Raw genomic sequence first — 26,260 nt, 5'->3', positions numbered from 1 at the left:
AAACACACACTGTATTTACACCCAGAAGTTTGTATGTGTGTATATATACACCCAGAGGTGTATATCGGCATATAGGATGTATATTTACTTGTACACACAGACGGGATGTTCCAGAGAAGGGACACACACACAAGAGGTCACAATTGGAAGTTGAAGACTCAGATGAATCAAAGGGATGTTAGGAAGTATGTCTTCAGTCATAGAGTAGTCAGGCCGTGGAATAGCCTAGAAAGTGACGTAGTGGAGGCGGGAACCATACATAGTTTTAAGGCGAGGTATGATAGATATTACAACCCAGGATTCCAAATGGCCTGTTACCCCGGGTGTAACGGGAGCAAAATAAACACAGCAGAAAAAGTTTAGACTTATATTATCCTTCACCAATTTAGAACAGCAATATGTACACTATGTACAGTGATAAGTATAGTGCACTCCACGGTAGGCAAGGCAGAAATAGAAGCCACAAGATAGCAGACCGCGCTTCAACCAGCTCTAGATGGGAATGACAAAGGCAGACAGGAGAGCGGTACCCACATAACCTCTGCGATTGCCAAAACCATCTTCTTATTGGCTAGAACCTGGTCACTAGTTGAACGACGGGGCCCCATCATCAACTCTTAGCAACCTGGTTCGCTGCTTGGGGGAGATAGCCTGTAAATGAGGGTGTGTACATGCGCCGAATAAAGGTTATGTACTCTTTGCATGCCACAATAGAGCTCATGGGGCAGGGAGAGAGAGGACCTAGTAGCAGTCAGCGAAGAGGCGGGGCCAGGAGCTGTGACTCGACCCCTGCAACCACAAATAGGTGAGTACAAATAGGTGAGTACACACACACACACACACACACACACACATAGCATGGCTGTGTGTGTGTGGGATGGGGGTGGATGCCGTGTGAAGGGCTTCTGATCTAAGGAATCAAAGTTGCCCTGTCCTCTCCTTCCTCGGATTGAACAAGGACCCTTCCACTTCCCTAAGGCGTTGTATGATCCCTACAGGTTTAGCGGTCCGCATAGACCGACCATATGATATTGTCTGTGTTCTTGTTAAGGGAAAGAGCTGTGACTCGACCCCTACAGCAAGTACGTGGTAAAGCCATTCATAATTTAGAAGGAACTCTAGACAACAGCACGGAACCTAATGAAGAACTTTGTCTGACTTTGTTGTGTTATCCTAGGTTCTCTACACATATGCTGCTATGTATGATAATCTATGTAACTGTATTTGTGATTACCTGAATAAACTTAATGACTTACTTACGTCAACAGATGGCGCTACCATGTACGGTCTCCCGCGCCAACCAGAGTACCGTACACACCTGGAGATCCCCGCTCATCAAGGTACGACACAGTGTATTCACTTTAAGTACGCTTGATTTTGCACGCAATATTCCTGTTAGTCCCCTCTCCCCATACACAGAATATATATACACCGAGAGGTGTATGTCACAGCGTTTAAACCCCCATACAAAGAATTCAAATCGGGCCATGAACACGGGAATCCCAACCTTAAGAGGCCCCTGAGTTGCCCTATCTTCTAATATGTTTATTTTTTCAATTATAATCGTCCTTGTGGATAATTACTGTCGCATTTGCTGTGTCTGTTTCGAAAGGTGAAGTCCAGGATCTTTACTTAACTCACGGTATAACTTAACAAATCTTTGATGACATTTGTGTTGTAGAGGTGTGAGCGAAGCTCATGCGATAGTAATTATGGACACGGTAGATTATAGTGGAAAAATAACACAGAAAACTGAGGAACTGACGTGCCCCTTAATGACCCTCGTGTAGTAGATAGGCTTTAATTCTAATGAACTTATTGCTCCTGTAGTTAGTATTTTCATCTTGTTCTCATTTCTCTTTAAATTTTCTTTCTCGGGTATCTCTCCCACAGGTGACGTTTTCGTCAGGTAACATTAGTGTTTTACAACACATGTCCCATCAGTGGTTAAGTACGTAAAGGTCAACCATCTATGTTTGACACGTGTTCAGAAAAATAATTATCACACATTGGTTTTATGAAGTTGAAAAAAATGGACCTCATGAGGGTCATTAAGTCTGCCTGTCACCTGTTCACCACCAGTCAAGAATATTTTAATACCTAGTAAATACCTAATAAACCATGTACAGGGGGGCGGGGGCAGGTAAGGGGGTGCTGAAATCCCCCAAAATTACATCAGCCTTCAAACGCCCCCGAATTTAAAATAATATTACTGCTTGAAGACAAACCTCCTTCTTCCCTCTTCCAGCCAGATGACAGAGTCCCTCTTAGCGTGTACACACTGGAGCTGCTCCATTGTATACATGCTAAGATGTACACCGCTCTTAAATGTAGAAGCACTTCTGTTATTAGTAAAGTAGCAGGTTTGTCTGACGTTATCTGGTTTGTGATTCATCATGCAGTATATCCTTTATGTGAGTGAGGAGTACAGCCTAGTTGAGGTATGCCACTTAGGTGCGCTGGTTACACTAAGACCTGTGTCAGCAGGAGGCACTGGTTCTGTCTCCTAACGAATAACTCAACACCAGCAACAAGTCAACATTTTAGCCACCTGTGTTGCACTGGATGTACTTCAATTAGGTACAGACTAAGTTGATTTTATTACCGTCTCGCTAAAATCACTGTCAACTACCGGCCAGATATGTGATGTATATTGCAAGGAGCATACCATCAAGGTATATACACAGACATATACACCGAGAAATGTTTATACAGACTGAGAAGTATGTATCTTTCTATATATCAACCCCGAGAAATGTGTATCTGTATATATCCACCGAGAAGCGTGTCTATTTGGACAAGTGGTACACTTCTACCCTTTGTATCTCTCTCCCTCACTCTTGCCCTTAACATGCATTGTTTAGTTACGCCCTTATCTGTGCCACTTCTTTTACTGGGTGATTTTGAGGGTCTCGCTGTGACTCGCAGAGCCAGTTGGTCTTCTCTTACTCCACTGCCTCTGCATATCTTGACCACCACTATTCTCCCGCCCCATCACTTATCCCCCGGACCTCAGGAAAATTTTCCATAATATGTATGTGAGGTGGTGGGCTGCTTTTATACAGTTAGTGTGAAACGAGCTACTTGAGATCGCTATCATTACCATCGTACTCTAGCTCGTTTCCAAGCTTACAAACAAGCGACAGTTCACGCATGGGTCGCTAGACAAACTTTCTGACATGCTTACGTGTCCACTGGTGTAAACACACTCCAGACCCTGCACCCCCTCTTATAACAGACTTTGAAGAAAGTGCCTCAGCGAGTAGGCACCACCTCGTCCGTATTTCTCAAATGCTACATTTATCCCCTTTCCTTTCTGTAGTCCAAACCCAAGTAGCAGTTCGCTAATTCTCCCACTAAACTTTACATCCCACACTGAAGAACCTTACAACGATCACCTTCCGCTCCACGAACTCCCATTGACACTTCGAGTTCTAACCAGCCGCAGCTGGGCTGGATAATACCCAGGTACATATTCTTCAAATCGTACAACTTACAGCCCAAGTGCAGCAGTTTTCTCCTGGGTCCCTAGACACACTCTTGTTTTTAATAATATACACACAGACTCAGCTGCTGGCTCCATCATTCACGATCTCTCTCTCTCTCTCTCTCTCTCTCTCTCTCTCTCTCTCTCTCTCTCTCTCTCTCTCTCTCTCTCTCTCTCTCTCTCTCTCTCCCACAGGGGATAACCTTTTTGACACTATTTTCCAGCATATTTTCAATAACTTGAAGGCCGCTAACAACAATGTTGGTCCCAGTTACAGCACAACAAATAGTTTTCCATCAGGCCGAAATTAAGTTACTGGTCATCGTACCAACACTGACACATGTGGGCAACCAAAGTCCTCACCTCCCGTGGGAGACTTAGGTCTCAGACACCCCCTAGACAGGGAGCCAAGGCCGGGCCACCATTTGGAAAAGGCCCGGGCCGGGAGAATACCGGAGAATCAAGAAGAAAGCCCTCACGACTACGGATCTTGCGCGCGCGCACACACACACACACACACACACACACACACACACACACACACACACACACACACACACACACACACACACACACACACACACACACACAAACCAAGAAGCATAGGGGCCATAACTAGGGAAGGGACTGAAGGAACACTCCACGGGAAGGAACTAAAACACATCAGAGGATGTAATGGGAGTCACAGTGGGAGGTGGAAAGGGAGAGATCCGTGTTTGTCTATGGGCTAGACGAAGCTAAAGGGGAAACTTATGATGAAAGAAAGCAGGAGAAAAAAGCGATTGAAGATATCATGAAGGTGATAGGCAAGGGGGACATGACCCAGGTGGCAAATTTTCGGAGAATTGGGTGGTTCACAAAGAAAAGGAATCGGCCTCTCAAAGTAATTTTCAAGGCAGAATCAACCCGAACCATGATCCTGCAGGAGAAAGCACGGCTGAGAGGCAAGCAGGAGTTCCGGAGTGTGTACCTCGATCGAGACAGAACACAGGACGAAAGGAAGACGATGAAGGAGAGAGTTCAAAAACGAAAGGAGAAATGGGAGGAAATGAAAAAGGAGAGCAGAATAACCCAGGATCAAATGGAAGGACAAGCACACCCCCCAGAAACACCTGCAGAAGGACTCCAGCCACGACACCCCCAAGGCAACTAAGCAATCCAAACCAACAATCACACAACCATTCCCACCCCCCGCACCACAGTTACAGTATTAGAACAGAAGTTGAAGGTTTGGTACACAAATTCAGATGGATTAACGAATAAACATGAGGAATGGCAAGAAAGAATCAATGAGAAGGCCCCAGACATCATAGCAGTTACAGAAACAAAACTCACGGAGACAATAACAGATGCAATCTTCCCACCAGGATACCAGATCATGAGGAAAGATAGAAGGGGCAGGGGGGGAGGTGGGGTTGCTCTGCTCGTAAAAAACAGATGGAAATTCGAGAAAATGGAAAGCATAGATGAGACGGGAGAAAGAGACTACATAGTAGGTACACTTCAGTCTGGGGAACACAAAGTGGTCATTGCAGTGATGTATAATCCACCACAGAACTGCAGGAGGCCAAGAGAGTAATATGAAGAGAGCAACAGAGCAATGGTGGACACACTTGCTGAGGTGGTAAGAAGAGCTCACTCCAGCAGAGCAAAGTTGCTGGTTATTAGGGATTTCAACCACAGGGAGATTGGGAAAACCTGGAGCCACATGGGGGTCCCGAAACATGGAGAGCCAAGATGTTGGACGTGGTGCTGGAAAACCTCATGCACCAACATGTTAAGGACACTACCAGAGTGAGAGGAGAGGATGAACCAGCAAGATTGGACCTTGTGTTCACCCTGGGCAGCTCAGACATTGAGGACATCAAGTATGAGAGTCCCCTAGGAGCTACCGACCACGTGGTTCTGTGCTTTGAATACATAGTAGAGCTGCAAGTGGAGAGAATAACAGGAGTTGAATGGGAAAAGCCTGACTATAAAAGAGGGGACTACATAGGGTTGAAGAACTTCCTGCGGGAGGTCCAGTGGGACAGAGAACTGGCAGGAAAGCAAGTACATGAAATGATGGAATATGTAACAACAAAATGCAAGGAGGCAGTGGAAAGGTTTATTCCCAAGGGCAACAGTAACAATGGGAAGACCAGAACGAGCCCCTGGTTTACCCGACGGTGTAAGGAGGCAAAAACAAAGTGCAATAGAGAATGGAAAAAGTACAGAAGGCAGAGAACACACGAAAATAGGGAGATCAGTCGCAGAGCCAGGAATGAGTACGCACAGGTAAGGAGGGAGGCCCAGCGACAGTATGAAAATGACATAGCATCGAGAATCAAGACTGAACCGAAACTGTTGTATAGCCACATCAGGAGGAAGACAACAGTCAAAGACCAGGTGATCAGATTAAGGACAGAAGGTGGAGAACTCACAAGAAATGATCAGGAGGTATGTGAGGAGCTGAACAGGAGATTTAAGGAAGTTTTTACAGTAGAGACAGGAAGGGCTGTGGGAAGACAGCACAGAAGAGAACATCAAGAGGGAATATACCAACAAGTGTTGGATGACATACGAACAACTGAGGAGGAGGTGAAGAAGCTCCTAAGTGACCTTGACACCTCAAAGGCGATGGGACCGGACATCTCCCCATGGGTCCTTAGAGAAGGAGCAGAGATGCTGTGTGTGCCTCTAACCACAATCTTCAACACATCCCTTGAAACTGGGCAACTACCTGAGAAATGGAAGACAGCTAATGTAGTCCCCATATTTAAGAAAGGAAACAGAAACGAGGCGCTAAACTACAGACCTGTGTCTCTGACATGTATTGTGTGCAAAGTCATGGAGAAGATTATCAGGAAGAGAGTGGTCGAACACCTGGAAAGGAACAAGATTATAAATGAAAACCAGCATGGGTTCATGGAAGGCAATCTTGTATCACAAACCTCCTGGAGTTTTGTGATAAGGTAACAGAAGTAAGACACGAGAGAGAGGGGTGGGTAGATTGCGTTTTCCTAGACTGCAGGAAGGCCTTTGACACAGTTCCCCACAAGAGATTAGTGCAGAAACTGGAGGATCAGGCGCATGTAACAGGGAGGGCACTGCAATGGATAAGGGAATACCTGACAGGGGGGCAGCAACGAGTCATGGTACGTGAAGAGGTATCACAGTGGGCGCCTGTGACGAGCGGGGTCCCACAGGGGTCAGTTCTAGGACCAGTGCTATTTTTTATATATGTGAACGACATGATGGAAGGAATAGACTCTGAAGTGTCCCTATTCGCAGATGACGTGAAGTTGATGAGAAGAATTAAATCGGATGAGGATGAGGCAGGACTGCAAAGAGACCTGGACAGGCTGGACATGTGGTCCAGTAACTGGCTTCTCGAATTCAATCCAGCCAAATGCAAAGTCATGAAGATTGGGAAGGGGCAAAGAAGACCGCAGACAGAGTATAGGCTAGGTGGACAAAGACTACAGACCTCACTCAGGGAGAAAGACCTTGGGGTGACCATAACACCGAGCACATCACCGGAGGCACACATCAACCAAATAACCGCTGCAGCATACGGGCGCCTGGCAAACCTGAGAATAGCATTCCGATACCTTAATAATGAATCGTTCAAGACACTGTACACTGTGTATGTTAGGCCCATACTGGAGTATGCAGCACCAGTCTGGAACCCACACCTGGTCAAGCACGTCAAGAAGTTAGAGAAAGTACAAAGCTTTGCAACAAGGCTAGTCCCAGAGCTCAGGGGAATGTCGTACGAGGAAAGGTTAAGGGAAATCGGACTGACGACACTGGAGGACAGAAGGGTCAGGGGAGACATGATAACGACATACAAGATACTGCGGGGAATAGACAAGGTGGACAGAGATAGGATGTTCCAGAGAGGGGACACAGGGACAAGGGGTCACAACTGGAAGCTGAAGACTCAGACGAGTCTCAGGGACGTTAGGAAGTATTTCTTCAGTCATAGAGTTGTCAGGAAGTGGAATAGCCTAGCAAGTGAAGTAGTGGAGGCAGGAACCATACATAGTTTTAAGAAGAGGTATGATACAGCTCAGGAAGCAGAGAGAGAGAGGACCTAGTAGCGATCAGTGAAGAGGCGGGGCCAGGAGCTGAGTCTCGACCCCTGCAACCACAATTAGGTGAGTACAATTAGGTGAGTACACACACAGACACACACACACACAGACACACACACACAGACACACACACACACACTCACACACTCTCACTCTCACACTCACTCTCACACACTCACACTCACTCTCACACTCACACACACACACACTCACACACTCTCACACTCACACACTCACACTCACATAGGAGACAGAAGGGGCTCCAGGAAGACGGAGAGGTGGGGTACACCACCAAGCGCTGGACACAGTACACTCAACCGAGGAAGAAGTGAAGAGGCTTCTGAGTGAGCTAGATACCTCAAAGGCAATGGGGCCAGATAACATCTCTCGATGGGTCCTGAGAGAGGGAGCAGAGGCGCTATGTGTACCCCTAACAACTATATTCAATACATCTATTGAAACAGGGAGATTGCCTGAGGCATGGAAGACAGCAAATGTAGTCCCAATCTTTAAAAAAGGAGACAGACATGAAGCACTAAACTACAGACCAGTGTCACTGACATGTATAGCATGCAAAATCATGGAAAAGATTATCAGGAGAAGAATGGTGGAACACTAGAAAGGAATGATCTCATCACCAGCAGCCAACATGGTTTCAGGGACGGGAAATCCTGTGTCACAAACCTACTGGAGTTCTATGACATGGTGACAGCAGTAAGACAAGAGAGAGAGGGGTGGGTGGATTGCATATTCTTGGACTGCAAGAAGGCATTTGACAGTTCCACACAAGAGATTGGTGCAAAAACTGGAGGACTAAGCAGGGATAACAGGGAAGGCACTACAATGGATCGGGGAATACTTGTCAGGAAGACAGCAGCGAGTTATGGTACGTGGCAAGGTGTCCGAGTGGGCACCTGTGACCAGCGGGGTCTCACAGGGGTCAGTCCTAGGACCAGTGCTGTTTCTGGTATTTGTGAACGACATGACGAAAGGATTAGACTCTGAGGTGTCCCTGTTTGCAGATGACGTGAAGTTGAATTCACTCGATCGAAGACCAGGCAGAACTACAAAGGGATCTGGACAGGCTGCAGACCTGGTCCAGCAATTGGCTCCTGGAGTTCAACCCCACCAAGTGCAAAGTCATGAAGATTGGGGAAGGGCAAAGAAGACCGCAGACAGAGTACAGTCTAGGGGGCCAGAGACTACAAACCTCACTCAAGGAAAAAGATCTTGGGGTGAGTATAACACCAGGCACATCTCCTGAAGCGCACATCAACCAAATAACTGCTGCAGCATATGGGCGCCTAGCAAACCTCAGAACAGCATTCCGACATCTTAATAAGGAATCGTTCAGGACCCTGTACACCGTGTACGTTAGGCCCATATTGGAGTATGCGGCACCAGTTTGGAACCCACACGTAGCCAATGTTGCAACCCCTGAATGGGTTACAATGTATATTATGATTATGAATATAATGTATATTTTCATATAATTTTATATTGCTTATATTTGTGATAATAGCTAAATCGTAAATATATTTCTTTATATTATTATTTGACTTGGTTATGTTGTTAGGTAGGATGTAACATATGTGCTCAGTTCAAGTCTTGATTGTTTAACTACTGTAATTATCGCTTGTCTCGTTTCCCTGCCGGCTTCTGTTGCTGAGCAGCAACTGTCCACGGAGCTATCACGTGATCGAGGGGGGGTGTCCTCACCTTGCCTGAAGTATTCATTCTGGTCTAGACACTCTTGGTGGTTGGACGTATCCCTGACAAGAGCCTAAATCTCCCTTATTGGCCCTTGTTGGAAGATCGTCTCTAGCTTTCTTGTTAGTTCTGGAGAGACTGTTCACAGAACATTGTATAGACTTAGTGATTTTCGACGTTGTACTGAGGTTGTGTGTCTCATAGACACACTGAGCAACTCAGGTCCTGAGCTGTAGCTTCTGACCTAACTTGTACTGGTATCTGTGTACTGTCACAGTCGGTGATTTTCTTATGCTGAACTTAGATTCAGTATTATGGGAGCCTGGTGACTTTTGTGGAGGATCTGCTGATGGTCCCTACTTAGTGTCGTTATATTATCTCTATTACAACCCAGGATTCCAAATGGCCTGTTATCCCGGGTGTAATGGGAGCAAAATAAACACAGCAGAAAAAGTTTAGACTTATATTATCCTTCACCAATTTAGAACAGCAATATGTACACTATGTACAGTGATAAGTATAGTGCATTCCACGGTAAGCAAGGCAGAATTAGAAGCCACAGGATAGCAGACCGTGCTTCAACCAGCTCTAGAATGGGAATGACAAGGGCAGACAGGAGAGCGGTACCCACATAACCTCTGCGATTGCCAAAATCATCTTCTTATTGGCTAGAACCTGGTCACTAGTTGAACGACGGGGCCCCATCATCAACTCTTAGCAACCTGGTTCGCTGGTTGGGGGAGATAGCCTGTAAATGAGGGTGTGTACATGCGCCGAATAAAGGTTACGTACTCTTTGCATGCCACAATCTCCTTGTTCTTGATTGTGTCGCAGTTGCTTGTTATATTGTTGTTCGGCTTATCAGTCGTTTTATTGTTCAAGCAGACTGTTCTGATTGCCAGTTGGTCAAGAACTTAGTTTATGAGAGGACTTTGTCAGTCATTTGTTTAAGTCTAGTCGAGTCGTGAGACATAGCGAACTACTTAGAGCACTTACACACATACTTACTTGTACATATTTGTAATATCTTATTAAATGTTAATGACCAGACGGTACTTAAGACTTATAAATGTGATATGTGCTTTCAGCACAATACTATTGCACACGAGAGAAGTGATTATTATTAATTTGTTTGAATTGATTAATTTAATTTAATTTGATATACCTCTAGACGATACTTAATAAATTTATTAAATTTTAATTTCTCTAGTTAGTAGCCTACCAGTTGTAACCCTGAAGCACTATTGAATAATACTGAATTCTAATGGATAATTGGACAAGGATACTGACTACTTGTTACGAAAACCCAGTAACAGGCTGGATGCTAGAAGGGCAGTCCTTTCTAGTATTCACTGGAGATCTCTAAGCTTTTAGAATCGAGTTTTTTGTAACAGCCAAGCACGTAAAGAAACTAGAGAAAGTGCAAAGGTTTGCAACAAGACTAGTCCCAGAGCTAAGAGGTATGTCCTACGAGGAGAGGTTAAGGGAAATCAACCTGACGACACTGGAGGACAGGAGAGATAGGGAAGACGTGATAACGACATACAAAATACTGAGAGGAATTGACAAGGTGGACAAAGACAGGATGTTCCAGAGATTGGACACAGCAACAAGGGGACACAGTTGGAAGTTGAAGACACAGATGAATCACAGGGATGTTAGGAAGTATTTCTTCAGCCACAGAGTAGTCAGTAAGTGGAATAGTTTGGGAAGCGATGTAGTGGAGGCAGGATCCATACATAGCTTTAAGCAGAGGTATGATAAAGCTCACGGTTCAGGGAGAGTGACCTAGTAGCGACCAGTGAAGAGGTGGGGCCAGGAGCTAAGACTCGATCCCTGCAACCACAAATAGGCGAGTACAAATAGGTGAGTACACACACACCTACCTACCTATTGCCTCGTAACAACCGCCAGGTCGAGCTCTCAGGTCATTATGTCTTGCTGTGCTATCAGATAACGTGCAGAATTAACTTCCAGCAGCTATAAGAACACCCTGACAGTCACTCTAACTCACCTCGAGGATAATCACATTTGCAGTATCTGGTACTAACCTCAGATTCGGTTTACATGCGACCAGCCGTAACAGCCTGGTTGATTAGACCCTGATCCACCATGAGGCCTGGTCTCAGACCTGGCCCCCTGGGGCGTTCACCCCCGAAACCCCATCCAGGTAACACCTTTCCTCACACATTCCCACACCGCAGCAGTATGACCCATACGGGTTTAGCGAACTTTAATAATAATAATAATAATTCTATATATAGAGAGAGAATAATATGAGAGAAGAGAACAAAGCAACGATGATCACTTGTTACCAGTCAGCTTCCCTCACCAGGGTACCTGACGCCTCATCTCACTCTCCCAGGAGTACCTAATGACCTGTGTCACGCACGATGGTAATATTAACACATGTCACCTGTTCAATTACCTTAATTCCAGTTGTGGCTGGTGAAGGAGTGTTGGAGGTGCAGGTGTGGGTGAGAGTGTTGGAGGTGCAGGTGTAGACGACATTGGCGATTAATATATGTGAATCTGATTTTCTTTTGGGTTCCCTGCCATAGTTGGGAAACAGTCGTTGTGTGTGCACATACACGCAGAACAACCACTGTGAAAAGAACAGTGAACCTCCAAGCGCTTTCGTGATTTCTCACATGAATGTGACATAACCTGTATACTGTGATCTTATATATATGTATATATATATATTTATATATATATATATATATATATATATATATATATATATAATATATATATATATATATAATGTGATGCCGAATAGGCAGAACTTGCGATCTTGGCTTAAATAGCAACGCTCATCTTGCCATATAGGACAAGCGAAAATTTGTGTATGCAATAATTTCGCCAAAATCATTCTGAACCTAACGAAAAAAAATATTTCAATGTGTTTGTTTAGTATTAAATTATTGTAAGCAAATCTAAAATATATTTAGTTGGGTTAGGCTAAAATAAATTGTTCTTGTTATAATAAGGTTAGGTAAGTTTTCTAAGATTCTTTTGGAGCAAAATTCAATTTTTTTACATTAACATTAATGAAAAAAGTATATCTTTAAACGTATAAGAGAAAATTTTAGAAAAGACTTAATTTTAAATGAGTTCTTGCTAATTGACCAGTTTTACATATTCGGCACGACATATATATATATATATATATATATATATATATATATATATATATATATATATATATGTATGTATATATATCTCACTCTCACTCACGCACATTTCCTTTTGCAGGAGGCAACCTGTGGAATGGTGCAGCAGCAACGAGGGAAGGCGAGAACAGTATCTTCAGCAGCATCAGCGTGCCTAACAGCGGTGATAGCAGTAGCAGCAGCAGTAGTAGTAGCAGCAGCAGCAGTAGCAGGGACCTGGGAAGACCCCCCCAGCCCTACCTCCCTGAGAGATATATTCTTCTTTCACCCGAGGAAAGTTTCTTACGAGAACTCCTCTTGCACTCCGCCACTCCTGCAGAGTCGAGACCAATCACAGACCAGAAACCCCGTGACGTCACTAGCCTCGCAGAGTCTAGACCAATCACAGGCCAGAAACTCCGTGACGTCACTAGCCTCGCAGCGTCTAGACCAATCACAAGCCAAGCATCCCATGAAGTCACTGGTTTCGCCTTTCCTCAAGAACTGGATCGAATGGAATTCAGGTGATATTTTTGTATCTGTAGTTTGTTGTAGATGTTGTCTTTGTAGTTTGTTGTAGATGTTGTCTTTGTAGTTTGTTGTAGATGTTGTCTTTGTAGTTTGTTGTAGATGTTGTCTTTGTAGTTTGTTGTAGATGTTGTCTTTGTAGTTTGTTGTAGATGTTGTCTTTGTAGTTGTAGATGTCTTTGTAGTTTGTTGTAGATGTTGTCTTTGTAGTTTGTTGTAGATGTTGTCTTTGTAGTTTGTTGTAGATGTTGTCTTTGTAGTTTGTTGTAGATGTTGTCTTCGTAGTTTGTTGATGTAGCAGCGATTCACTTGGTCACAGCTAACTGAAGGTTTTGTCACTTCACTTTCCTCACTTACTTGTCTTCAGCTGCTTAATGTTAGTTTAATATGTTTATTATGCACCCCATACCCATCCTGTGGGCGGTAGTCAAAAGATTACAGAGGTACATAATTGGTCCAGGGACTGGACTCCAAAGTTTTGATAGCTGAGCAAGTTACAGAGGTAATGAACTCACAATTTACAAAGGTAATGAACTCACAATTTACAAAGGTAATGAACTCACAATTTACAAAGGTAATGAACTCCAGGTAGGTCTGGTCACAATCATGACAAGTTACAAAGGTATTTACAGATTACAGAGGTACGTAATGGGTCCAGGGACTGGGCCCCCAAAGTTTTGATAGCTGAACTAGGTACAAAGGTAATGAGCTCACAAGTTACAAAGGTAATGAATTCTGTAAGAATGGTTACTTACGTTTATACATGGCTACAATCATGAACAAATTATAGTGTAATGAGCAATTCACACTTCCACACCCGGTCACAACTGTAATGAGTTACTGGTGCTTAATGTCAACTAAAAAAAGTGAGTTTAATATATTTGTCCCTCTCAAGGGAAGTGCCTTGATGCCGGTGAAGGGCTCTTGATCCTAGGAAAGGGATTTAATCGGCCCTTCTTTGGCTCGAACCAGAATGCCTCCTATTCCCGAGGTGCTTTGTGGTCCTTGCTGGTGTAGCGCTTCCCTGTGAATAAAATGAAAATTAACACCTTTATTATGCATCCTGCACCGTTATTGTGAGCAGTAGTTGAAAGATCACAGAGGCACATAATGGACAAGTGGACTGGCCCCTAAAGTTCTGGTACCTTAGCAAGTTGCACTGGTAATGATAAGTTGACAAGGTTGTGTGCACAAGAAGGGATTCGATTATAACTTTGGTCTGTCCACTAGTAATCTCGGGACAATAATATGACAAGAACTTTAGCTAAACTTAAGAAACTTAGAATAAAGGAAGAATGACACCAGTAAATCTACTTAATATCACGTTATCATGCAGGAAGAGAGACATGTCTATGATCCATCCAATACACGGAGCACACACTTGGGTGCCACCACTGCCTGGCCCAGGCTGGACACACACTTGGGTGCCACCACTGTCTGGCCCAGGCTGAACACACACTTGGGTGCCACCACTGCCTGGCCCAGGCTGAGCACACACTTGGGTGCCACCATGACCCATCCCAGGCTGGGTGGGTTACAGCTACCTGGGAAAGGTGGTGCAGACTTAACCAAATGTAAACGTTGCCAGCGCCCACGGGATGAACATGATGGCTACTGCCAACAGGATGAACATGAGATGGCTACCGCCAACAGGATGAACATGATGGCTACCGCCAACAGGATGAACACAGGTTGCATAATAAAACTAACAAACTGATAGTGATGGTGAGACTAGGTAGATATATGAACACTAACCTAATAACTCACAAATAATAGCAGTGACCACTCGGTGCTATTCTAAGCTACGGTCACCAACTGATCTCAATTGTCATGCCAATGCAGTGTAGCTTACAAATAGGTAACCTGCCATTCCTCTGCTATTTTTACTTGGCGTTTATTGTCTACTCGATAATGGCCTCGGGTGAATTGTGACTTATGGAGGCCAATTAGCCAGCCAGCAGATATATAATAATGGGCAGCCAGCGTCTTGAGATTTGACAAGAGGTATTCAGCCTTGCTACAGCCCTCAGGCCATGTAACTCTGTTCTCTTACAGCTCCTCAAATACTTGTCTTATTTCTCTCTTTCTCTCTTCATTATATATTATATATAAAAACAGGAGTTACATGCCCAGTGGTACTGGACACTTAATGTTTTGTAGCATGGATGGCTTAGTGTTTCCTTAAGATACCTGCTGTCACTGTTCACCAAGCGGTAAATAGATGAGTGTGGGTCGCATCCTGGGGACAAAATTAGCCTACTTTGCCGGAAATGTTCTACATAACCAGGGGCTTCTATATAGTATGTCACTAATGTCAGCTATGGTCTGTACAAGTTGTATCATGTGCTCGTAGAAATATTGACTGTAGAAAGGAGGAGTTTCGGACTTTAAGCGGGTTTTGGAGGAATGCTAAAATGTTAGGGGTTTGATCCCTGGCTTGTCACAGTGTTGTTGTTTGCCTAACAATCCCTCGTTCGTGGGTGCATTAATATATATGTATGCATATATGTGTGTGTACTCGCCTATTTGTGGCTGCAAGGGTCGAGACAGCTCCTGGCCCCGCCTCTTCACTGATCGCTACTAGGTCCTCTCTCTCCCTGCTCCATGAGCTTTATCATACCTCGTCTTAAAACTATGTATGGTTCCTGCCTCCACTACATCGCTTGCCAGACTATTCCACTTCCTGACTACTCTATGACTTAAAAAATACATTCTAACATCTCTTTGACTAATCTGAGTCTTCAATATCCAATTGTGACCTCTTGTTTCTGTGTCCCATCTCTGGAACATCCTGTCTTTATCCACCTTGTCTATTCCGCGCAGTATTTTATATGTCGTTATCATGTCTCCCCTGACCCTCCTGCCCTCCAGTGTCGTCAGGCCAATTTCCCTTAACCTTTCTAGGTCTAGTCTTGTTGTAAAGTAAAAGGACACAAGTGCAACTAATGTGACATTTTATTGTGGCAACGTTTCGCTCTCCAGGAGCTTTATCAAGCCATTATAAACAATACATGGACACAGAGGGTATATAAAGGCTCAGAGTGAGGTGCAGTACTAGTGAGATACCATTTCGATGTTCACTAGTGGTAGTAGTAGTAGTAGTAGTGGTAGTGACAAAAGTAATACAATATGGTAGAGCAATTAATTCGTACATGAATAAAAGGATATAAAAGCTATTACTTGGGTAACATAAAAATAGGTTGGACAAATATAGACTGGAAAGAGGCAGCTTGTTTCAGTGTTCACTCTCTGTAATGTGCTTTGTGTAGTATAACAGGAGAGACTATGTGATGGCAGGGTTTACTGTTTTCAGGAGGATTCTTGCTAAGACTTCAGAGATGGTGAAGCTGCCGTTGTTTTGTTTAATTGTATTCGAAACAGCGATCAGTGCTGATTCAAGGCACTTGCGTCTGCGGAAATTAGTTTCTTTAATCACTAATTGGGCGTCTCTGAATTTCATGAGATGGCTTGATAAAGCTCTTGGAGAGCGAAACGTTGCCACAATAAAATGTCACATTAGTTGCACTTGTGTCCTTTTACTTTACATATTGTCGGTAATTCTACCAACTTTATTACAGTCTAGTCTTGTTGCAAACCTTTGCACTTTCTCTAATTTCTTGACGTGCTTGACCAGGTGTGGATTCCAAACTGGTGCTGCATACTGCAGTATGGTCCTGATGTATATGTTGTACAGAATCTTGAACGATTCCTTACTGAGGTATCGGAACGCTATCCTTAGGTTTGTCTGACGCCCGTATGCTACAGCAGTTATCCGATTGATGTGCGCCTCAGGAGATGTGCTCGGTATTATACTCGCCCCAAGATCTTTTTCCTTGAGTGAGGTTTGCAGTCTTTGGCCACCTAGACTATACTGTGTCTGCGGTCTTCTTTGCCCTTCCCCGAACTTCTTGACTTTGCATTTGGCAGGATTAAATTCAAAGAGCCAGTTGCTGGACCAGGCTTGTAGCCTGTCCAGGTCTCTTTGTAGTCCTGCCTGATCCTCGACCGATTTGATTCTCATTAACTTCACATCATCTGCAAACAAGGACACTTCTGAGCCTATCCCTTCCGTTATGTCAATCACATATACCAAAAACAGCAAAGGTCCTAGGACTGACCCCTGTGGAACCCCGCTTGTCACAAGCGCCCACTCTGACACCTCGTCATGTACCATGACTCGTTGTTGCCTCCGTGTGTGTGTGTGTGTGTGTTTACCTGGAGAGAGTTCCGGGGGTCAACGCCCCCGCGGCCCGGTCTGCGACCAGGCCTCCTGGTGGATCAGAGCCTGATCAACCAGGCTGTTACTGCTGGCTGCACGCAATCCAACGTACGAGCCACAGCCCGGCTGGTCAGGTACCGACTTTAGGTGCTTCTCCAGTGCCAGCTTGAAGACTGTCAGAGATCTATTGGTAATCCCCCTTATGTATGCTGAGAGGCAATTGAACAGTCTCGGGCCCCTGACACTTATTGTATTGTCTCTTAACATGCTAGTGACACCCCTGCTTTTCATTGGGGGGATGTTGCATCGTCTGCCAAGTCTTTTGCTTTCGTTGTGAGTGATTTTCGTTTGCAAGTTCGATACTAGTCCCTCTAGGATTTTCCAAGTGTATATAATCATGTATCTCTCCCGCCTGCGTTCCAGGGAATACAGGTTCAGGAACTTCAAGCGCTCCCAGTAATTGAGGTGTTTTATCTCCGTTATGCGCGCCGTGAAGGTTTTCTGTACATTTTCTAGGTCGGCAATTTCACCTGCCTTGTAAGGTGCTGTTAGTGTGCAGCAATATTCCAACTTAGATAGAACAAGTGACCTGAAAAGTGTTATCATGGGCTTGGCCTCCCTAGTTTTGAAGGTTCTCATTATCCATCTTGTCATTTTTCTAGCAGCTGCGATTGATACAATGTTATGGTCCTTGTAGGTGAGATCCTCCGACATGATCACTCCCAGGTCTTTGACGTTGGTGTTTCGCTCTATTTTGTGGCCAGAATTTGTTTTGTACTCTGATGAAGATTTAATTTCCTCATGTTTACCATATCTGAGTAATTGAAATTTCTCATCGTTGAACTTCATATTGTTTTCTGCAGCCCACTGAAAGATTTGGTTGATGTCCGCCTGGAGCCTTGCAGTGTCTGCAATGTAAGACACTGTCATGCAGATTCGGGTGTCATCTGCAAAGGAAGACACGGTGCTGTGGCTGACATCCTTGTCTGTCAGATATGAGGATGAGGAACAAGATGGGAGCGAGTACTGTGCCTTGTGGAACAGAGCTTTTCACCGTAGCCGCCTCAGACTTTACTCTGTTGACGACTACTCTCTGTGTTCTGTTTGTGAGGAAATTATAGATCCATCTACCAACTTTTCCTGTTATTCCTTTAACACGCATTTTGTGCGCTATTACGCCATGGTCACACTTGTCGAAGGCTTTTGCAAAGTCTGTATATATTACATCTGCATTCTTTTTGTCTTCTAGTGCATCTAAGACCTTGTCGTAGTGATCCAATAGTTGAGACAGACAGGAGCGACCTGCTGTAAACCCATGTTGCCCTGGGTTGTGTAATTGATGGGTTTCTAGACGGGTAGCAATCTTGCTTCTTAGGTGTGTATTACACTCGCAAACAAGCAATCTTGAAAATGCAGAACAAGCCACATAGGGATGAAAATCTTTAGCTCTAGATCTTTCACTCTCTCGTGCGTCGTCAGGAGCTATGCAGCGTTGCAAGACTAGCGACAGACAGGAGAAATTCTCTCTGAGACGAGTCAGACGCGTACCAGCGGAGGCCCAGGTGCATGGATATCTGGCCTGCAGATTCCGAGAGCCCATAGAGAGAAACCAAACGGTGTTTTGTATACATGGACGTTGAGGAAAGGAAGAATGTTTTCCTCTTTTAAGATGAACTGACTGGAAGACTCAGTAGCACTAACATAGTTCTGAACTGGAAGAGAGATATTTTCTGAGCATTAGTGTAGCCACGGGGGCGAAGAAGAATAAGAGGATTTAGGATCCCCCCCCCCCCAGATGAAAATATTTTTTCATTTCTTTATATTAATGTCTAATTTTCACCAATGTATTGACCAATGGTCATGATAGTTTTAGAAAGTTGACATCCTGGAAAATGTTTTTAAAAAAGATTTCTTTCAGTTCAGCATTTTATTATTAATAGTCCATTCCGTCCCGCCTATAATGACATCCTGGTTGAGTGTAATGATAAGGATATCATCAACATATATTATCCAGATAGTCGAGCAGAAATGATGTCACAGTTTGCCTCTGATAACTCTGTAGATTATTATAATCAAAACTAAGTGCTAAATCCACAAGGTCATACAGAGCTTCAGGTCTGTATAGAGATTCGGGAAGACCATGCGAGTGGACAACCCACAGCCATACCCGGCGGCGGCGGCGGCGGCGGCTGCTGCTGTTGCTGTTGTTGTTGTTGTTGTTTGTTCATTGTCAATGGTCCAAGTCGGACCGAAACGTCGTCGTAAGCTTCTGTCTTTTATGTGCGGGTTATTTGTGTATCGTTCCAGTCACGGTATTGTGCCTTTTTGTTATCGATGGAGAAGCAGTTGTAACTTACAAATAACTTGATAATATCAATGAAATTATCGCGGGTTGCAGCTATTCCATCGTCCGTGACATTGTCTAGGAAGACAGTGATAGATAGCTGGTCTGTTAGAACATAGTGAACAATGGAACATAAACTAAGGTAACAATGTACTTCATCATGGATTGATCACTGGAGTGCTGGAAGTGTCTACTACTGATAGTGCCAATCAAATTAGATTGGATTTTGCCAAAAACCAGGTCAATTTGTGAGGAGCGGTGTTTATTATTAAATCAACGGGGGATTGCTAAACCTGTAAGGGTCATGCCATGCCTGGGAGGAATGGAAGGTATTCAGGCTTCATTTAAGAAATTGTAGCACAGGTCCAGTTCCTTAGATCAAGAGCCAATCACCAGCGTCAAGGAAATTTTCTTGGTGACAGGTGTGATGTGTGCCTCATTCCTGTCTGAGCCCATGCATACCCGCAAGTCCTGACTTGGTAACTGTCAAGTATGAGCTTCATTCCTTGTTCAGAAAGTCAGAAACACATGAAAATGACTTGGATCAACCCTCATTCATACGAGACACATCACCCAGAACCAAGGAACTTGCCAGTTGGTATGTCACTCATGGGAGGGGCACTTGAACCAAGGAATTGATATCATTCACTTAAATTGAACCTGAATGTCTCCCTTGCCCCATGCATTATTGACTCTAGTGGGTTTAGCCCTCCTGATTAAAATGGATAAAAATAACTGTATACACCTTAGCAGACACATTGCCCCTCTTCACCTGACATAGGTATTCACCTCACTACTACTGCTCACCTGCTATTCCCACTATGTACTTATACCTGCTCACTTACTCACCCAATTATTATTATTATAATCAAAAAGAAGCGCTAAGCCACTTACTCACCCAAAACCACATAAATACTGAATAACTGAACCTTATAAATTGTATATCTTAAATGTTTCTCATAATTATATCACATAAATGTTAAACCTAAGACCCAATCTAACTTTATTTTTTAAATACACTACCTAACAGAATACTCCATTCTACTGAATGTACAGCAATGTATGCAACCATATGACCTGTCTTTGTAATACTCATTTGTGCTTTGTTATCTGTTTACAATAATGTTTTATCACTGATTACATCATTGCTTAGTTAATCTTAAGTTAATTTTAAGCTTGCCCGTAATGCTATGCATATAAGTGGCTTTGGCATGCTGCTCTTACCTGTATTTTTTTTGTACCTCTGTATATTCAAATTATAAAATAAATAAATAAATGCACTTTAGTGACTTGAAAAAGCTCTTTTTCTAAGTCAGATATTATCTCAGTATAGGTTTTCAATTTCTCATATTGTCACATATCAGCTTGTTGCTTATACTTCTTCCATAGTAATTCATAAAACAATATTTTATTTGGTGTAGGCTACCGTCTGTGGATCTGGCCAGACTGAAGGCATGGACACAGCAACAGCAGCATAATAAGCCCAAGCGCCTGCAGCAGCAGCCGCAGCTACAACACAAGCAGCGAACGTTGTCTGTAGTGGGATTCCCTGTGGCACAGAAGAAGTGGTGGGGAGGTGGACACCACCGTCGGGGAGAGATAGCTCGGAGTAAGTAGCCTGAAGCTGTAAGGCTATCCTGGAGTAGGTAGACACAGTAGTCCACATTAAGTGGATGAGTAATAGGTTACGGATAACAGCGGGGCAGTGGATGGTAAAAGGGCAGCAAGAGATTGAGTTAGAAAGGGCTGAGGGGAGTGCGAAAGGTATCATCATCAGAGTTTGTGGAGTAAATCAGTCGTTGTCAAGAAGTCAATGAGAGAGTCAGAATTAAAGGAGGGTCCATCAGCAAGAAGGGAAGGTAAAGAGAGAGTAGTAGAACGAAGACGACGTTGGAGGTAAATTCTGCGTGCTCGTTGATAGAGAAGGCAGTCTAACAGAATGTGGCTAATCGATAGTGGAACTTGACACTGCTCACAGAGAGGAACAGGGTGCCTCTCCATGAGATACCCATGAGTAAGACGAGTGTGGCCAATGCGAAGACGGGAGAGAGTGGTCTCCCAACCTCGGCACTGATGACAAGAAGACGGCCAGTAACCTATGCTCGGTTTAATAGAATGAAGTTTGTTACCGAGCAGAGTTGACCAACGTTGTTGCCAACGGGTGTGAAGGTGGGTAGCTATTGCAGCAAATTAGTCCAGAAATGGAACACCTCTATAGGAAATTGGTAGGTCATGTACTGCTAACCGCGCAGCAGTGTCTGCCTGTTCATTGCCCTGTACGTCGACATGACCAGGGACCCAACAAAAAACAATATCTTTATTCTCTTTATTCTTGGTAGAGATACGGCGTAGCCAAAGTTGGATACGGAGAACTAGGGGGGTGAGATGTATCAAATTTTCGTATAGCCTGTAGAGCACTAAGGGAGTCTGAGACTACTACAAATGATGACACAGGCATAGATGCGATACGAATAAGTGCTGCAAGAATGGCATACAATTCAGCAGTAAAAATGCTAGCCGAAGATAGTGATGTGTTATAGTTTAGTCCAAGTTCGTGTAAATTTGAAATTTTACTAAAATAGTTAATAAACTTTGAATAGTTGTAATCAGAGAATCACTTTTCGGATTGCCTTCAAACTTTTACTACTAAGAGTTGTACAAATTTCCATTTGCCACTTTTATTAGGAAAATTGTTTCTCATGTAATAAGTAGAGAATGCCTCCTCTGTTACTTGTGTTGACTTTGTTGCATCATGTTGCAGGAGCATCACAGAACAAGCACCTTGACTGCCTCAAATCCTGCATCAAGCAAGGCACTCTTCATCCCATACAGTGCCACACCCTCTGCTAAGTCTTAAGGTTAGTTCTCAAAATATTGAATAAATACATACAGTAGATTATTATTATTATTATTATAATCAAGGGGGAAGCGCTAAACCCGGAGGATTATACAGCGCCTGGGGGGGGGATGTGGAAGGCATTCAGGCTTAATTCGGGGAACTGGAGCACAGATCCAATTCCCTAAATCAAGAGCCCCTCACCAACATCAAGGAACCTTCCTTGAGGGACACACACATACAGTAGAACCCTCGTATCCGCGGGTTCGGTTTCTGCAGTTTGTTATCTGCTGTTTACTGTGGCCCAAAAATAACCCTTAATTTTGCTAAATAATGGCCACAAAGCACAATAGTGATGCTGGAAGTTCTTCAGTGTCTAACAGAAGCCGTGAAGTGCTTCCATCAGTGAAAAAATGCTAATTCTTGACTAATTGTGTATGATTTATCGATTAAACTATCATATTCGTGTATGTAAATGAAAAATGACTTGTATATAGGGTTTGCTACTATCCAGAGTTTCGGGTATTCACGGTAGGTTTTGGAACATAGTCCCCGTGGATACGAAGGGACTACTGTACCTATTTCTAATGTTTTGAGTGACCAAAATGCTGTACTTTATAGGTATATTCCCTACCACTCACACCTTAGGTATTCCCAAAACAGAGATACTTAGTGGTATCCATGCAGTAACTTGTTACTGCCTCTTTTGATTGGCATCAAAGTTTCACTGATGATGTGTCTTACAGAGGGAAGGGTTCAGATTAGTTTTGAGCTGAGTATGTGCTAATTTGCTAGTTTTATCAAACTGGAACATTGGTTACCTGGGGGAGGGGTTATGTGGTATGGGCCATCCCTCTCTTGGGTCACACAAACAGAACACCTAGTTGTGTCTAATATGCTCCCATTATCCCAGTATCATTATACAGGTATATGTAAGGTATTAAACATAAACTCTAAACTATTCTTTACTTTTACATTATATTTATTGGGGAATTGTCAAACTCACAGGGGTTATACAGTGCCTTGTTATTATTGTATTCACAAAATGTGCTAAAGCCAAATGGGTCTTAAAAAGCTGCAAGGCTAAGCTCAAGAGAAAAAATAAGGATTATTATTACATTCATGGAGGAAGCAGTGAATCTATAGGAGTCATATATTATTATAATCAAAATCAAGTGCTAAACCCTATGAGTTGTATAGTACCCATTATTATCACAGGGAAGCGCTAAACCCGTAGGGTTATACAGCACATGTGGGGGGATGGAAAGTATTCAGGCTCAACTCAGGGAACTGGAGCACAGATCCAATTCCCTAGATCAAGAGCCCCTCACCAGCATCAAGGAATCTCCCTTGAGGGGCATAAAGTACCCAGGGTATGGAAAGTAATCAAATTTGATCCAAGAGAGGATAAGTCGGATGACTTGGAACAAAAGCCCTTAAGCCCTCTACACATGCACAGTAGGACCTATCAGTGTGTACACTGCCTTGTCTAATAGCCTCAAATATATGTATCATGGCTGCTTCCAGAATCCTGTGTCTGGCTTGAAACTCCTCCAGCTGTATGACAATTGTGGGTTTAGCACTTAGTTTTGATTGTAATAATAATAATCCAAATAAAACTGTTCTGTTGCTCAATAGTTCATGTGTGAGTGTAGTGAACGATGCACGCATTGTAGATTTTGTCCATCCAGTAAGTACATTTGTTCAGCAGGTGAGTTGGAAGGTCATGATCTGTCTTCCCAATGTATACCTTCCTACATGCTCCACAGGGAATGCTGTAAACCCCTGCAGCAGTGATACCAGACCTCACAGACTGTAGAGTACCACTGCTGCAGGGATTTACAGCATTCAGTGTGGAGGTTGTACTAAGGTACATGCTAGGAAGACAGGGCACAACCTTCTGATTGGCCTGCAGGAAAACAAATATACTTCCAGGATGGACAAAAGTTAGCAATGGATGTGTGATTCACAGCAATCTACACTCTCACACATGGACTATGGAGCAGGAGAACAGTTTTATCTCAAGGAGGATCACACTAGACACAAGATTCTGAAAGCAGCCATAATGCATATTTGTGACACTATCGAACTAAACAAGGTCCTATTGTGCATACTGTACCATGTTTACATAATTAAAAGTTTTCTTTTGGACTTGGCCTCATGCCAGCCCCCCCCCCACACACACAACAGCATGTAAAATACACATACTGTCTGAGCTCTCTCCTCATGTCCTCGCTTGTTTCCTTGTGACCTCTCCTGAGCCTGACTTCATGGTGCTCATTTGCTGTACAAGGCTTTCTATATGTTTTTGTATACTTGATCAAGTTCAGTCCTGAATGAAATATCAAAGTTTTACTGGAAGCACTTTTCTCACTGTCAAGGAGTGCCCTTCAAGAGGACACTCAGTAGAAAGGTATTATATTACAAAAATGTTAAAACCAAATAGGCCATACAGCTTGAAAGGTTAGTATCATGTAACAGTTTTTTTGTTGTTTTTTGTTTTATGGCTAGCATACATTAATCTTATTAAATATTGTCTTCTTTCCCAGGATGAAGATGGCATCAGTAGTGTAGACGTGTGAAGGAGAAGCCATCAAGTCCTGGGATGTCGCATGTCCCTCTTGTTGATCTCACTGTCAACTACTGATGGAAACCTACATGGCGTCAGGACTCATGTTTAAAAGATATCATGCTATATGATGCAAATATTACAGTATCTTAAAAGATATAAGAAAATGAAATCTGCAAAACCCATAGGGATCATGCAGTGCCTTGGGAGGTAATTGAGACTTATCCAAGGAAAACAAGAGAAACTCCATTTCCTTGGATTAGGGGTCCATCACCAGCACCAAGGCACTTCCCTTGAAGGGGTCTGTAAGAACAAATTCGAAACCATCAACTTCTTGAAAAGAGTTGCTCGGCATTATCCAATCAACTGGTGTTAAAAATTCCTGCTATTTCATGTAAGATGAAACACCAAAGTCTTAAGCCAGACATTTTTATTAAATAATGTAGCCTCTCAAGGATATTGTACAGTAATTACAGTAAGTAATAAGTGATTATAAAAAAAATAACAACCATATATCAAATATAATCCCTATCATTTTCTATACCTTCCATTATGAGTAAGGGAAGGACAAACAGAAGACAAATCTTGGCTGGATAGCCTAATGAATCTCATGATTAGATACATTTTTTGTGCAAAAATGTCCTAATCATAAGATAAATGAGCATAATTTCTGAAGATATATCTTCAAAGTTTGTTTCCAGTGAGGAGGAAACGAGGCTGGTCCCTCCCTACTGTTAACAACTCCTGATTCTCTCATTCTGTATGCTCTATAAACTACAGCTATTTTCTCATTCAGAAAACTGAACAATCACACATTTCCTGCCTACCCCTGTCAGTGTGACAAACATTCCTTGCTATATGGCATGACTCCCCATCCTCCAGCATTATTCACAATGGGAGGTACACAACCTGTCAAACATTTTCGTTCTGAATAATGTTTTACAAGCAACTCTGTATTAAATTTGTCCTTTTGTCATAAATAACTTCTATAATCATCATAAACATTTTATCCCAATTATTCATTGCAAGAGAAAAGTCTATTTTTAATAGCAAATCATTAGTTTAATATTGTCCGAGTTAATCACTATCTCCATAACCCATTTACCCCTGTATCTAGTGTTTTGTTTTCTACTATACCTGAATTTTTCATATATTAAGACCACAGAGCAGAGAGAATATATACTTTGCTGTAGGCAATTGTAATGAGCCTATAAACTTAAAAAAATCAACAGATTCAACAAAAGCACAAAAATGGTACATATATACGTATACAGTGAAAAGTCATAACTCATTTTAGTTCAGTATTGCTCACCCTCACCTCAGTAATATATCA

General features: G+C 43.1%; 1 protein-coding gene across 1 annotated transcript; it reads left to right on the top strand.

The window, feature by feature from the left end:
* Positions 1-1,269: 1,269 nt before the first annotated feature.
* On the top strand, positions 1,270-25,046 carry LOC138854489 (uncharacterized). Its single transcript, XM_070098091.1, has 5 exons — positions 1,270-1,340; positions 12,535-12,955; positions 20,944-21,131; positions 22,284-22,380; positions 24,908-25,046. Exons 1-4 carry the CDS (start codon positions 1,280-1,282, stop codon positions 22,370-22,372), a joined length of 759 nt encoding a protein of 252 aa, XP_069954192.1. The 5' UTR covers positions 1,270-1,279; the 3' UTR covers positions 22,373-22,380; positions 24,908-25,046.
* The last annotated feature ends 1,214 nt before the right edge of the window (positions 25,047-26,260 follow it).

The sequence above is a fragment of the Cherax quadricarinatus genome, chromosome 61, assembly GCF_038502225.1.
Source record: "Cherax quadricarinatus isolate ZL_2023a chromosome 61, ASM3850222v1, whole genome shotgun sequence".
Classification (NCBI taxonomy): Eukaryota; Metazoa; Arthropoda; class Malacostraca; order Decapoda; family Parastacidae; genus Cherax; species Cherax quadricarinatus.
Note: the sequence above shows the minus strand (reverse complement) of the source record. Positions and strands in the feature narration are given on the sequence as shown.

Coding starts and splice junctions, on each gene's coding strand:
- LOC138854489 (XM_070098091.1), top strand. CDS start 1,280: ATGTACGGTCTCCCGCGCCAACCAGAGTACCGTACACACCTGGAGATC. Junction 12,956..20,943: donor CTGGATCGAATGGAATTCAG/GTGATATTTTTG, acceptor TATTTGGTGTAG/GCTACCGTCTGTGGATCTGG. Junction 21,132..22,283: donor TCGGGGAGAGATAGCTCGGA/GTAAGTAGCCTG, acceptor ATCATGTTGCAG/GAGCATCACAGAACAAGCAC.